Source organism: Corvus kubaryi, unplaced genomic scaffold (genome assembly GCF_017639235.1).
Source record: "Corvus kubaryi isolate FWS band 111438036 unplaced genomic scaffold, C.kubaryi_AGA036_p1.0 37085, whole genome shotgun sequence".
Lineage (NCBI taxonomy): Eukaryota > Metazoa > Chordata > Aves > Passeriformes > Corvidae > Corvus > Corvus kubaryi.
Window position 1 is genome coordinate 1 of NW_024581028.1, and position 11,410 is coordinate 11,410.

Consider the following 11,410-nt stretch of genomic DNA (forward strand, 5'->3'; position numbering starts at 1 on the left):
TAATGATTTTTGACATCTCCCTGTTTAGTGCTACCAGACATTTCAACGATGAGCAAAGAATTAAATTTTATCACCCCCAACATATCCATGGGTGGGCTAATTTTCAACTGATAGCAATAAATAATTTTCATTATACAGAACCTTTGTGGGTTCCTTTTCACTGCTGGAGTAGTCATTTGACAAATTAGGAAGTGGAATTGCACACTGATAGCATAAAGAGTCTTGTGGCGGCAGCAGCAGGGAGTCAGAAGAAATTTAGAAGACGGGTGTCAAAACAAATTACTTAAATTAAGCAGTTCTTGCCTAGCTTGCCCATGTGCATTTATATTACAGCTGAACTCCAGGTAGGATTCATAAAACTGCCCCTAAAACAGGCTGGACAGGGAGCCGGGGGACTTATAGGCTGTGTTTGTTGTGAGGCCACAGTTGACTTCAACTGCCCTTGGGAGTTCATTACTCGTCTTTGTTCTCTCACAGTTAATATTCTTCCCAAGAAAGGACAGGAACAAGGAATGATGCCTCACATAGTGCAACAAGTCAGATGCTACATCAAGAATCTGCTTGCAATTCCAGAATCTATTTTCACCAGATTTCAACTTTAAAAAAAAAAATCATTCTCCTGTGATTAGGTTCCAGTCCAAGTTACAACAGGCTACAAGGAACCAACACCAGCCGAGTGCTTTGTGCTGTAGGAGCCTCCTTCCTAAAGGGAGAAGCTGAAATAAACATGCAATAGCTTCCCAATGACTTGCTTCGTTACAAATGCTGCAGAGCTGTCTCCTTCTCCACGGTGCTAATTGCTCCACATTAAAAAGAAAAAAAACAAGCAAACGACCTTTATTGTTTTCAGCTCCCAGAAGGGCACCAGAATATGCAAAGTGCCTATCTACCCCACACACTTGACATACTTTCTCTGCAAGAAAGATGAAGAGTTAATTGCTTGTGGAAGTTACTGAAACCTACCTACACATTCAGTATCCAAAAACGTGGGCAGATCTTGCACACACTTTGAGGAGAATAAACTGCAGTCAGAGGTTTTGTAAAGCAAACTTGAACTGACTTCTTGGCTAGCTTGCAATTCACGGCCACATCTAGCTGTTGGTAATACACGTCAGGAGAGTATCACTACTTCTAGCTAAAGATGACCAAAACATTAAATCAGAACTCACACTTCCCCTAGAGATCATACCCATATTCCACCGACTTACTCAATTTCAGCTCTGCAACAAAATAAAAATAGAAGACACCAGCCAACAATGGGGGAAATATTTCAATAAGGAAAAGAGATTAATAGAGAAGAGTCATCCCTTGTGAAATAAAAGAGATTTCATGTTTACATCGATGTTTACATTGAATGCCTCTGCCTTTTACGTGCTGTCAGGCACAGTAAAACTGAGTGGATGTATATGCAAGAATATCAAGTAGTTCTGCCTCAGGCCAGGCCAGCTTGAAACTCTTCTGTTTTTGTTTTTTTTTTTATTCCCCTTGGTGTTTTAGTTTTAATACTATTTATGCACATTCTTAGGGTGGGGCAGGGGGAGAAGGGGAGGATAAAAGAGAAATATTTGTCCTTTTGTCTGTCTGGAGGAGAAGATGGATTTTGGTTTTCGTTTTAATCCAACTCCTCATGCCCTGTGAAATGTTCCCTGTCTCAGAAATACAGCTCCTGCTGAAGTATTAAACCAAGGTGCCTCAAAGGTCACAATCTCCTCACCATGATTCCTTTCTGAATTAAGATATTTGCTGAAGGATACCCACAAAAGCAATAGAAACAACACACTGGAGACCATAAGCTAGGATCTGAAGTTAAGAAGATGGAACAAAGGGCGGGGGGGAATAGAGAAAAAAAAAATGTAATAGAAGAAAAAAATTGAAAACAAAAAAGAATAAAAGCAAAAATAAAAGTAGAATAGATTATACAATAAGATAGCATAAAATAACTATGAAAGAAGAAAATAACGGCAGAGCTGATTCTGTGGCGACTTTGGGTCTCTTCTCCAAGCTCCGAGCTGGGTCTGAGCCAGGAACCGGTGGGCTGGGAGAGACATCGCTGCTGAGGGGCTGAATATTTCCGAAACTGAAGTACCAAGTGACACCTCGAGGTTCCAGCAGTCCCCGCGCACACGTTCGATTCCCTCCTTTCAAGCTGAAAGCTCAGCTCCACTTGTGACTCTGCTTTGTAGCGATGAATGGAGACATTCCCCGCAATTCCCGTAGAAAGAGCCCGGGAAGGTTCGTGCTGGGAGAGCTCCCCCGGGGCAGCCCCGGCTCCTGCCCTGCTTGAGTCCCTCTCGAGCCCGCTGTGCTTTCCAGCTGCTTCGCTCCAGCTGCCCCAAATGCCCGTGAATTGCACGGAACTGGAACAGATCCGAGTCCTCGTGGCTCGGGCTAAGGGCAGGGAGAGGTCACTCAGGGATCGCCATCGCGGCCACAAGAGCCCCGCCGTGGGGAGATGAACTGGATTTGGGACGGAGCGGATCAGAACAGGAGAGTGAGGAATAAAATAAACCCTGGAAAAGAACCTTCCCGCGACCTCTTTCTCCTTCACGGAGTTCACTTTATCCCCGGCTCCTCCCTGCTGTGCCCAGCGGGGCAGGGAGAAGGGATGGGAGTCGCGGTCAGTTCGTGCCGCTGCTTCCCCCTCGGGGACAGGAATCCTTCCCTGCTCCGGCGCGGGGTCCCTCCCATGGGCTCAGTCCCTGCCCTGGCCAGCGGGGGGTCCCTCCCAAGGGGTCAGTCCCTGCCCTGGACAGCGGGGGGTCCCTCCCAAGGGGTCAGTCCCTGCCCTGGACAGCGGGGGGTCCCTCCCCAGCCGTGCGGTCACTCCCCGGCCCGGCCCTGAGGCGCGGGGCAGTCGCGGGGCAGCCGCGCTCCGGCCCCGTCAGCGGCACCGCCGCTTCGTACCGGGCAGGAGCGGCAGAAGGAGCCGGGCGGCGGCGGGGGCTGAATCCCGGCAGCAGCGAGGAGGAAGAAGAGGAAGAAGAGGAAGAAGAGGAAGAAGAGGAAGAAGAGGAAGAAGAGGAAGAAGAGGAAGAAGAGGAAGAAGAGGAAGAAGAGGAAGAAGAGGAAGAAGAGGAAGGGGCCGGGGCCGCCTGCGGTGTCCGATCCCCGGCAGCAGCGGGGAGGCCTCGGGCAGCGGCGGCGGGCGGGGCCCTTTGGAGCCGCCCCGAGGGCTCGGTGCCGCCCCGGACCCCTGAAGGAGCCGCTCCGCGGGACGGGCGAGCTGGGAACGAGAGAAAACCCCGAGAAAAGAAGAAAATCCAATCAAAGAGCCGCACCGAGGGGCGTCTCCGCCGGCCCGTGGCACTGAAGGAGCTGCACCGAGAGACCGGCGAGGAGCCCGGCGGTGAAAGAGCCGCAGCGGAGGGCGTGGGACGGGAGGTGCGAATGGAATAAAAGAAGGAGAAGAGAATAATAAATTCTAGAAGAACTGCACGGGGAGTGGCGGCTGCGCAGCGACCGAAAGAGCTGCAGCGAGGGAGCGTCGGGGCAGCAGCGCGGGGTCTCTGCCGCTCCGTGTCACCGAAAGAGCCGCAGCGAGGGACGGGCGGGGCGCGGCTCGGATCGAGCCCTCCAGCTGCGCGAAGAGCGGCGACCCCGCGGGACCGCACCGGGGCCGGGCGGCGGCGGCAGCCGGAGCCGGGGAAGCGGCTTGGAGCGGCGGAGACGAGCGGGGTGTTCCCGTCAGCTCCGCTCAGCCCTCGGGCACCGGGGGGTTCCGGGGCTTGTTCCCGTCAGCTCCGCTCAGCCCTCGGGCACCGGGGGGTTCCGGGGCTTGTTCCCGTCAGCTCCGCTCCGCCCTCGGGCACCGCGCTGGGGCCCCGCGCACTCTTCCAGCCCGGCCGCCCCCACGGGCCGGGCCCCGCGGCTCCCGCTGCCGCCGCCTCGGCCCCGCCTCGCCCAGAAATCCCGGAAAATCGTTCCCATGCACTGAAGAACCTTTCCGTGTGCAGCCAGGGGCGCAGAGCGGGGATCCTTATGAAGTCCCCTCCCCTCAGTCCCTCCTGGGCACGGCCGGGCATTAGCGCAGCTCCCGGGGCTGTGTCCCGGCGCCGGCTGCTGCACAGGGCACGGGGCTGCCGCGCTTGGGCATTAAACGCGACAGATTTGGGGAGCAGGGACGGCCACAGAAACCCTCGGGGAGCCCTCGGGAGCCTGGAGCTGCGCGAGGGCACAAAGGATACCCTGGACACAGCGCTGGCCCCAGCAGCGGCTCTGCCCCCCAGCACGGGGCTGTGTCCCAGACCCCACGGTCCAGCCCGAGGTTTGGGGACGGCAGCGGAGCTGCTGGACGGAGGACGGATGGAGGAGCAGGAGCGGGAGGAAGAGGAGGGGATAAAGGGGGAGGAGCGGGAGGAAGAGGCGGGACAGAGGAGGAAGGAAGAGGAGCCTCCACGTGCATCCATCGCTCTCTGTGTCCGCAGCTCTTGGTTCTGGGAGCAGCGCTCCCCCCATCCCGCAGGTGACCAGGGAGGGGCAGCTCGCCCCAAATATCTTGGGCAGTGCCTGGGGTTGTTTTGGGAGAGGGGATTTTTGGAGCTTGGAGGACTCCAGCACCGAGCCCCAAATATCTTTGTTGGTTCCTGGGGAAGGGGGGTTTGGTGGGGCGGGGGGGGAGGCGGATGTTTGGATCTTGCAGGGCTCCAAATGTGAGCCGCAAATGCCCCTCGGGGGATATTGGGGAGCCCCCGGCACGCGGGGTTTCGCGGGTCCCGGTGGCGGCTGCCGGGAGAAATGGGATGGGGCGGGATGGGGCCCGGGAAGGGTGGGATGTGGATTGGGGTGTGGGATGAAGTGTGGCGGAGGGGGATGGGCGGGATGGGGCCTGGGATGAGGCAGCCGAAGGTTGGGGATGATGAGGCCGGGGGGACCCCACTCCTCAGGGGCCTGCGGGGTATCCGCCAGCTCTGAGGGAGTTTTGGGGCGCCCCTAATCCTGAGGGGGTGGTGCTGGCAGCGGGGGACACGTGGCTCCGGCAGCTCTGGCCCCAGCTGAGCCCCCCCGCCCCCAGCGCCCCCCGGAGCGGAATTTGGGGAGGGGGAGGTGGGGGCGGCCAGGCCGGGCCCCCCCGCGCTGTCCCGGCGGGGGCCGAGTGCGGGCGGGAGCCCCGCGGGGCCCGGCCCTGCCCGGGCACGGCTGATGCCGCCCGCCCGCGCTCCGCACTGGTCCGGACTGGTGCTCCCAGTGCCGTGCGGGGCGGGGCTGCTCTGGGGACCCCCCAGGGCACAGCGCGGCTGCTTTGGGGCTGTGGGCACCGACCGGCGCTGGGCATGGGGCGTGTGGGGGCAGCTGGGGCCGCACTGGTGGCACTGGTGGTGCTGGGAGCCCCTCCGGCCGCGGGGTGAGCGGTGAGAAGGGGGGCGGGTCTGGGACCCCAAATTGAGCAAAATGGGGAATGGAACTCCCAAAGTGAGCAGGAGGGGCCTGGAACCCCCAAAACCAAGGCCGGGGGAGGGGAGGTGGGGATTAGGGATGGGGAAGGTGCAGAAGGGGGGGAGAAGAGGGGGCTGGGACCCCCAAACAAAGCGGGATGGGACACCCAAATTGAGCTGGAATGGGGCTGTGGATTGGGGGAACGCTGAGAAAGGGGAGGGAAAGGTGGGGCTGGGACAGAAGAAGAGCGGTTCCATGGGGGTCCAGCCCTGTCCCCCAGCACCTGAGCCCTGGAGCGATTCCCTGGGGCCCTGGGGAAGGGGGGAAGGTCCCCAAGCCCCCTCTCCATCCCGGGGCTGATCGGGGGCTCCCCCCACACAGCAGCCGGTGCTGGGGCAGCCGTGGGGCAGAGGGGGTGGGAAAGGGGGGGCAGGGTGGGAGTGGAGGAGGAGCGGGAGGGAGAGGAGGGAGAGAGGAGGAGGAGGAGCTGGAGAACCACGAGGTTCCACTGCCCGCCCACCGTGTCCGCAGCACCCCCAGCCCCGGTAGCATCTTCCCCCCCCCATCCTGCAGGTGAGCGGGGAGGGGGAGCTCACCCCAACTCTATCAGGGGGTCACCAGGAGGGGTTTTTTTGGAGGGGTGTTTGGAGCTTGCAGATTCTGGAATCGAGCCCCAGATGTCCTTGTATGTCCCTGGGAGGGATTTTTTGGGCCAGAGGGGATATGTGGATCCTACAGGACTCCAAAGCTGAGCCATAATTGCCCCTTGGGTGTCCTGGGGGGTCCATGTGAGGATTGCCCGGTCCTGGCGGGGTTGGACATTGGCTTTGGGGATCCCCAGGAGAGCTGGGGGCTGGAACACGGGACCCCTGGAGTGGGGAGAGCAGAGAGGGACGATACCAGAGCTGGGGGACCCCCAACAGCCTGGAGGGGTGGGGGGGCCTGGAGATGAGGCGGGGCTGGGACCCCTTGTCCCTGAAAGGGGGGGTGAGGAGAGGGGGGAGCCCCAAGTGCCTGGAGTGGAGGGAGGCTGAAGAGGGGGACCCTGGGACCTCTGGGAGCCAAAGCAGAATCAGGAAAAAAGGGGCCTGTGGAACCCCCAAAACTCCCCAGCATCCCTAAGCAGGACCCCAGAGAGGGGGGATCCCCAGGACCCACGGGACCCCCAGCAGCCCTGACAAGGGAGACCCCCAGAACCCCAACGTGAGGAGACTGGAAAGGGGGAACTCCTGGAGGCTTTTTTTTTAATCACTGTCAATTTTTGTTGGTTTTTATGGACACTGGTGACTTCTGGACTTGGGCAGGAGAAAGCCCCAACCCAACACACTCATCCCTTGTTTCTCCCCAAACCAGGATTTCCCATTCCCAACCCTTGGCCAGATGGAGGACGAGGCTGCGAGGAAGACGAAGATGCCCTGGGACACCCAGGCAGGTGAGGAGGAAGTCAGTGGCCCTTTCCCCTCTCTCCTGCTCCATCTCCCAGCCCAGCATCGCCCCCGGCTGCAGGACAACCCCGCTGCCGACGCCGTCCTGCCGGGGACGGACTGGGGGGATCTCCTTGCCCTTCCCTGTGGCACGGAGGCAAATCCCATCCTCTCCTTGTCCTTCCTCCCCCAGACAAGGAGCTGAGCACGGAGCCCAGGGAGGAAAAATCCCCGCAGCAGAACGTGGTGGAAGAGGCCGTTTTGAGCAGCTCCATGGTGCAGGAATCCAACGGGGAGGAAAAGCCCCAGAGATCCCGCAGGAGGAGGGGCTGCAAACGCAGCCCAGGGTGCTCTGAGGAGGAAAGACCCACCCTGTGCCGGGAAGGCGGCCGGAGATGCAGCCAGAGGTCAGAGCTGGTGGTTCATGAGCAGCTTCACAATGGGGAGAAGCCGCACAAGTGTGGGGAATGTGGGAAGAGCTTCAAACGGAGCTCCCACCTGATTGACCACCAGAGGATCCACACTGGGGAAAGGCCCTACGAGTGTGGGGAATGTGGGAAGAGCTTCGGAGACCGCTCCAGCCTGATCCGCCACCGGCGCATCCACACAGGAGAGAGGCCCTACGAGTGTCCCGAGTGTGGGAAGAGGTTTCAGACCAGCTCCACTCTCCTCCGGCACCAGCAGATTCACACAGATGAGAGGCCCTTCTGCTGCCCCGACTGCAGGAAAGGATTCAGGTACAACTCCCACCGCATCACCCACCAGCGCATCCACACTGGGGAGAGGCCCTACGATTGTCCCCAGTGTGGGAAGAGGTTTCAGACCAGCTCCCATCTCCTCCGGCACCAGCGGATTCACACGGAGGAGAGGCCATTCCGCTGCCCCGACTGCAGGAAGGGCTTCAGGTACAACTCTGTCCTCGTCACCCACCAGCGCATCCACACAGGGGAGAGGCCCTACGAGTGTCCCGAGTGTGGGAAGAGCTTCTCACAGAGCTCTAACTTGACCAGACACCAACGGAGGCACTGCTAAGGAAAGCCCTGCGAGTGCCCCAACTGTGGCAAGAGCTTTGTTCTCTGCTCCAACTCCATCTCCCATCAGAGGAGCCACGTTTGGCAGAGCCCTGGTGACCCACATTCCCTGTGATCCGTGTTGGGAAGACCCCAGGCTGGTGCTCTCCACGTTCTCCTGGATCCCTGTAGGCACCTGGGTGAATGCAGGGGCAGGAACATCCATTGGGACTCAGATCAACACTGGAAATTCATTGGGAAGAGCTGATTTTTTAACTTCACACCCTAAAATTTTCATCTGCTCTGTCCAATTGTTTCTTCTGGTGGTATCAAGCAACCCTGGATGATCTTGGAGATCTTCTGCAGTCTAAGTAATTTCTGTGTTCATCCCACTGAAACAACCAAAAGTGGAGTCAAAATAAAGAAATTATACAAAGGCATCTAAAACTGCACCATTTTACCGGAATTTGGAGGTGAATTTGGGGTTCAGAGGAATATTCGGGAGGATCTGAGTGTTGTGGAGCTACGAAGCCAGGCAGACTGGGGCCACAATCTCACAGTTGTGCTGGCAGAACGTGTCCACCTGAGCCCGTCTGTTCTCCAGGAATTCCGGTTGCCTGTCCCAGTCCCTGGCCTGGGTCTCCCCCTTTGGGGGTGTCCCCCCCAAAGTGCCCAAATCGCTGCTGAAGTGCCCAAGCTGCTCTGGGCTGTGGATGTTCCTGTCCCCCAGCCTGTCCTGGTCAGTGCCGTGGGGGGTGGGAGGGGGTCTAGGAACTCCTTGGGGGACTGGGAGGGGCTTTTGTGGCCCTTGGAGCCACTTATGGTGCTGGGACAGGGTTTGGGGGGCTTTTGGGGCAGTCTGTGAGGGAGTTTTGGGGTGTTGGCAGGGCTGTGTGGCTTGGAGAGAATTTGGGTGGGTGTTGGGGGAGATGGGGAGGGGATTTGGTGGCTCTTGGGGCCATTTCTATTGCAGGGAGTGGTTGGGGGAGTCCTGGCGGGGAGCTGTGGGGTGGTTTGAGGGATCTGGGAATGGCTGTGGGGCTGGGAGGCGGTTTTAGGGCAGTTTTGACCTCTCCCCAAGACCCCAAAGCTGCCACCAGACCCCACTCCCAAAATCCTGCCGTGGGTCGGGGACTCCGTGTTGGGGTTCATCCTCCTGGATCTGTGGGAGAAGGTGAGGGGGGGGTCCCCAGGGGCTGTGTGTGTCCCCCCCAGAGCGTGTGTGACCCCCCCATCCCGGTGTCACTCCCTTTTCCCTGCCCACAGGGTTCCTGAGCCAGCCCCTGCTGCCCCGGGAGGGAATTTGGGGAGGGGGCAGAGGGGGTGCGCAGCCCCCGCCGGGGGATGACCCCGGCCCAGCGCCCTTCGTTCAGCACCGAGCTGGGCTTGGGGCCGCAGGAGGAAGAGGCCGGTGGGAAGCAGATCCTGCAGGGGGGACAGGGCTTGGGCTCAGGGCAAGGTCCTGCCCTGCACACCTGGCTCAGGTGTGAGCCTGCCCCGGGAAGGGAGCGGGACATTCCCATCCCCACGGATCAGGGCTGGGAGTAGCGCTGGGAGCACGGACATGGAAATACTGGGAGCCACTGGGACCGCACTGGGGGGTGAATTATCCTCCCCCAGCACCTTTCCAGGCCGCCCTGCGAGCTGAGAAATGCTCGCTGGGCCTCGGCCTTGGCCAAGAGCCTCTGGGCTCAGCTGCTCTGAGCTCAGGCGCTGCCGGCTCCCGCAGCCCGCCCAGGGCCGCCCTGCCCGTGCCGGGGCTGTGCTGGAATTCTCTGCTGCTGCTGGGCCACTCGGGGGGTCTGGCCCAGCAGGAAAGGTGACCCTGAGCCAGGAGCTTTCCTTGGCCACAGCAAAGCCTCGGCACAGAAGGACCTTCCCAGGGCTGTGCCCTGGGCCGGGAGGGATTGTGCCACCAGAGCTGTCCCTCCATTTCTTCTGCCAGGCAGCTTTAGCACATGAAAAGGGGAGAAGCCAGAGCTGCCTCTCAGCTTTCCGCAGTCCTCCAGAGGAATCCTGTGTGGGAAGCACCCTGGGAACAGGGTTTAGGTGCCAGGGCAGGGGAATTCAGAGCCCTTTCCTCCCCTGTGGGCCCAGGCTCTGGCCCTTGCCCTTTGCAATGGCCCTGCAGCTGCCAGAGGGGCCTTTTTGGCTCAGCTGAGAGCAGTCCTGCTGTAAGGCTGTCCTCGAGCTGCTTGGGCTGCACATGTGCCCAGGGAATGCTCATTGCTTGCAGTCTCAGGCGCTGTGGGTGTGCAGGTGTCACTACTGCAGGAGGGAACAGCTCTGCTGGGGGCAGTTCTCTTTTTCTTGGTGGTTTTTCTGTTGAATGAACGTTCCCTGCCAGCTCTGGGCAGAGCTCTGTACCTGTATGTGCCACTTGTCTGTGGCACTGTGGCTCAGGAGGTGGCCAAGGGGAGCTTGGCCGAGGTGTGGGCAGAGGAATGGCCATCAGGCCAGGCTGGGGGGTCAGCGGCCGGTCAGTTGCGTTGCCTGGCCGCGGCTCTGGACGCTTGTGTGGGAGCGTGTGCAGGGCTGGAAGGCTGGGGCTGCCGCCACTGTGTCCCAGAGCCGGGAAGGCCGGGGCTGGCCCGGCCCTGGCCCGGCCCCACCAGCTCTGCCAGCTGCCGGCGGGGACACAAAGGGCAGCTCCGAGCTGCGGCCGCTGCGCTGCGGCTGCACAAACGCAGCGCCCGCAGAGCTCCAGGGCAAGGTGCTGGCCCTGGCTCGGGGCTGGGCCGGGGCCAGCGGCAGAAAATCAACTTGCAGCTTGGGCCCCGCAGCAGGGAGGAGCAGCAATTGCTGGCTGAGAGAGACTCTTGCCAAGGGCCTGCGGGGCCGGGCCCCAGGGAACGGCTTCCCGCTGCCCGAGGGCAGGCTGAGATGGGATGTGGGGCAGCAATGGTTCCCCGGCAGGGCGCTCAGGGCCTGGCACAGGCTGGCCCCAGAAGCTGCGGCTGCCCCCGCATCCCTGCAAGTGTCCCAGGCCGGCTCGGCCATTGGGGCTTCCTGCCCACGAGGGCTGGGCTGGGCTGGGCTGGGGCTGCTGAGGGCGGGATGGGCTCTGCCTGAGACAGCTGAAGGCTGCGCATGATGAGGCCGGGGGGACCGCGTTCCTCAGTGGGTTCTGGGGTATCCCACATTCCTGAAGGGATTTCAGGGTATGTCCCGTTCCTGAGGCAGTTTTGGGGTGCCCCCAATGCTTCGGGAGGGGTTCTGAGAGGGGGGCTCTGGTACTTGGAAGGGGGACCTATTGGCAGGGAGCCCATTTTGGGAAGGATGCTGCTGTTTGTGGCAATGTTGAGAGGTTCTGAATGGGCTTTGGGGCCCTGGCTCTCATTTTGGGACTTGAGGTGAGCCCATGGGCACAGCAAGGCCTGAGGAGAGGTTCCAAGCTCCCATTTGGGATGGAGGGATTGAGCGGGTGCCTCCAATAAACCCAATGCCAGCCCCAATGTGTCGATGGCAGCCCCAAATGGCTCGATCCGTCAGCCCCAAGGCCCGGCTGTGGGGAGTCAGGAAGCACAGAAGGGGAATTGGTGTCCAGGAGGGGGGGGATGGGGCGGGGGGGGGGATGAGGATAGGGATTGCATTGTGGGGGTG

The 11,410-nt window shown here is 60.4% G+C and overlaps 1 protein-coding gene across 1 annotated transcript; it reads left to right on the top strand.

Moving 5' to 3' along the window:
- The first annotated feature begins 3,004 nt into the window (after nt 1-3,004).
- Nucleotides 3,005-8,244, top strand: LOC121661160 (zinc finger protein 239-like). The gene is made up of 3 exons (XM_042021014.1): nt 3,005-3,381; nt 6,727-6,805; nt 6,991-8,244. Exons 2-3 carry the CDS (start codon nt 6,754-6,756, stop codon nt 7,827-7,829), a joined length of 891 nt encoding a protein of 296 aa, XP_041876948.1. The 5' UTR covers nt 3,005-3,381; nt 6,727-6,753; the 3' UTR covers nt 7,830-8,244.
- The last annotated feature ends 3,166 nt before the right edge of the window (nt 8,245-11,410 follow it).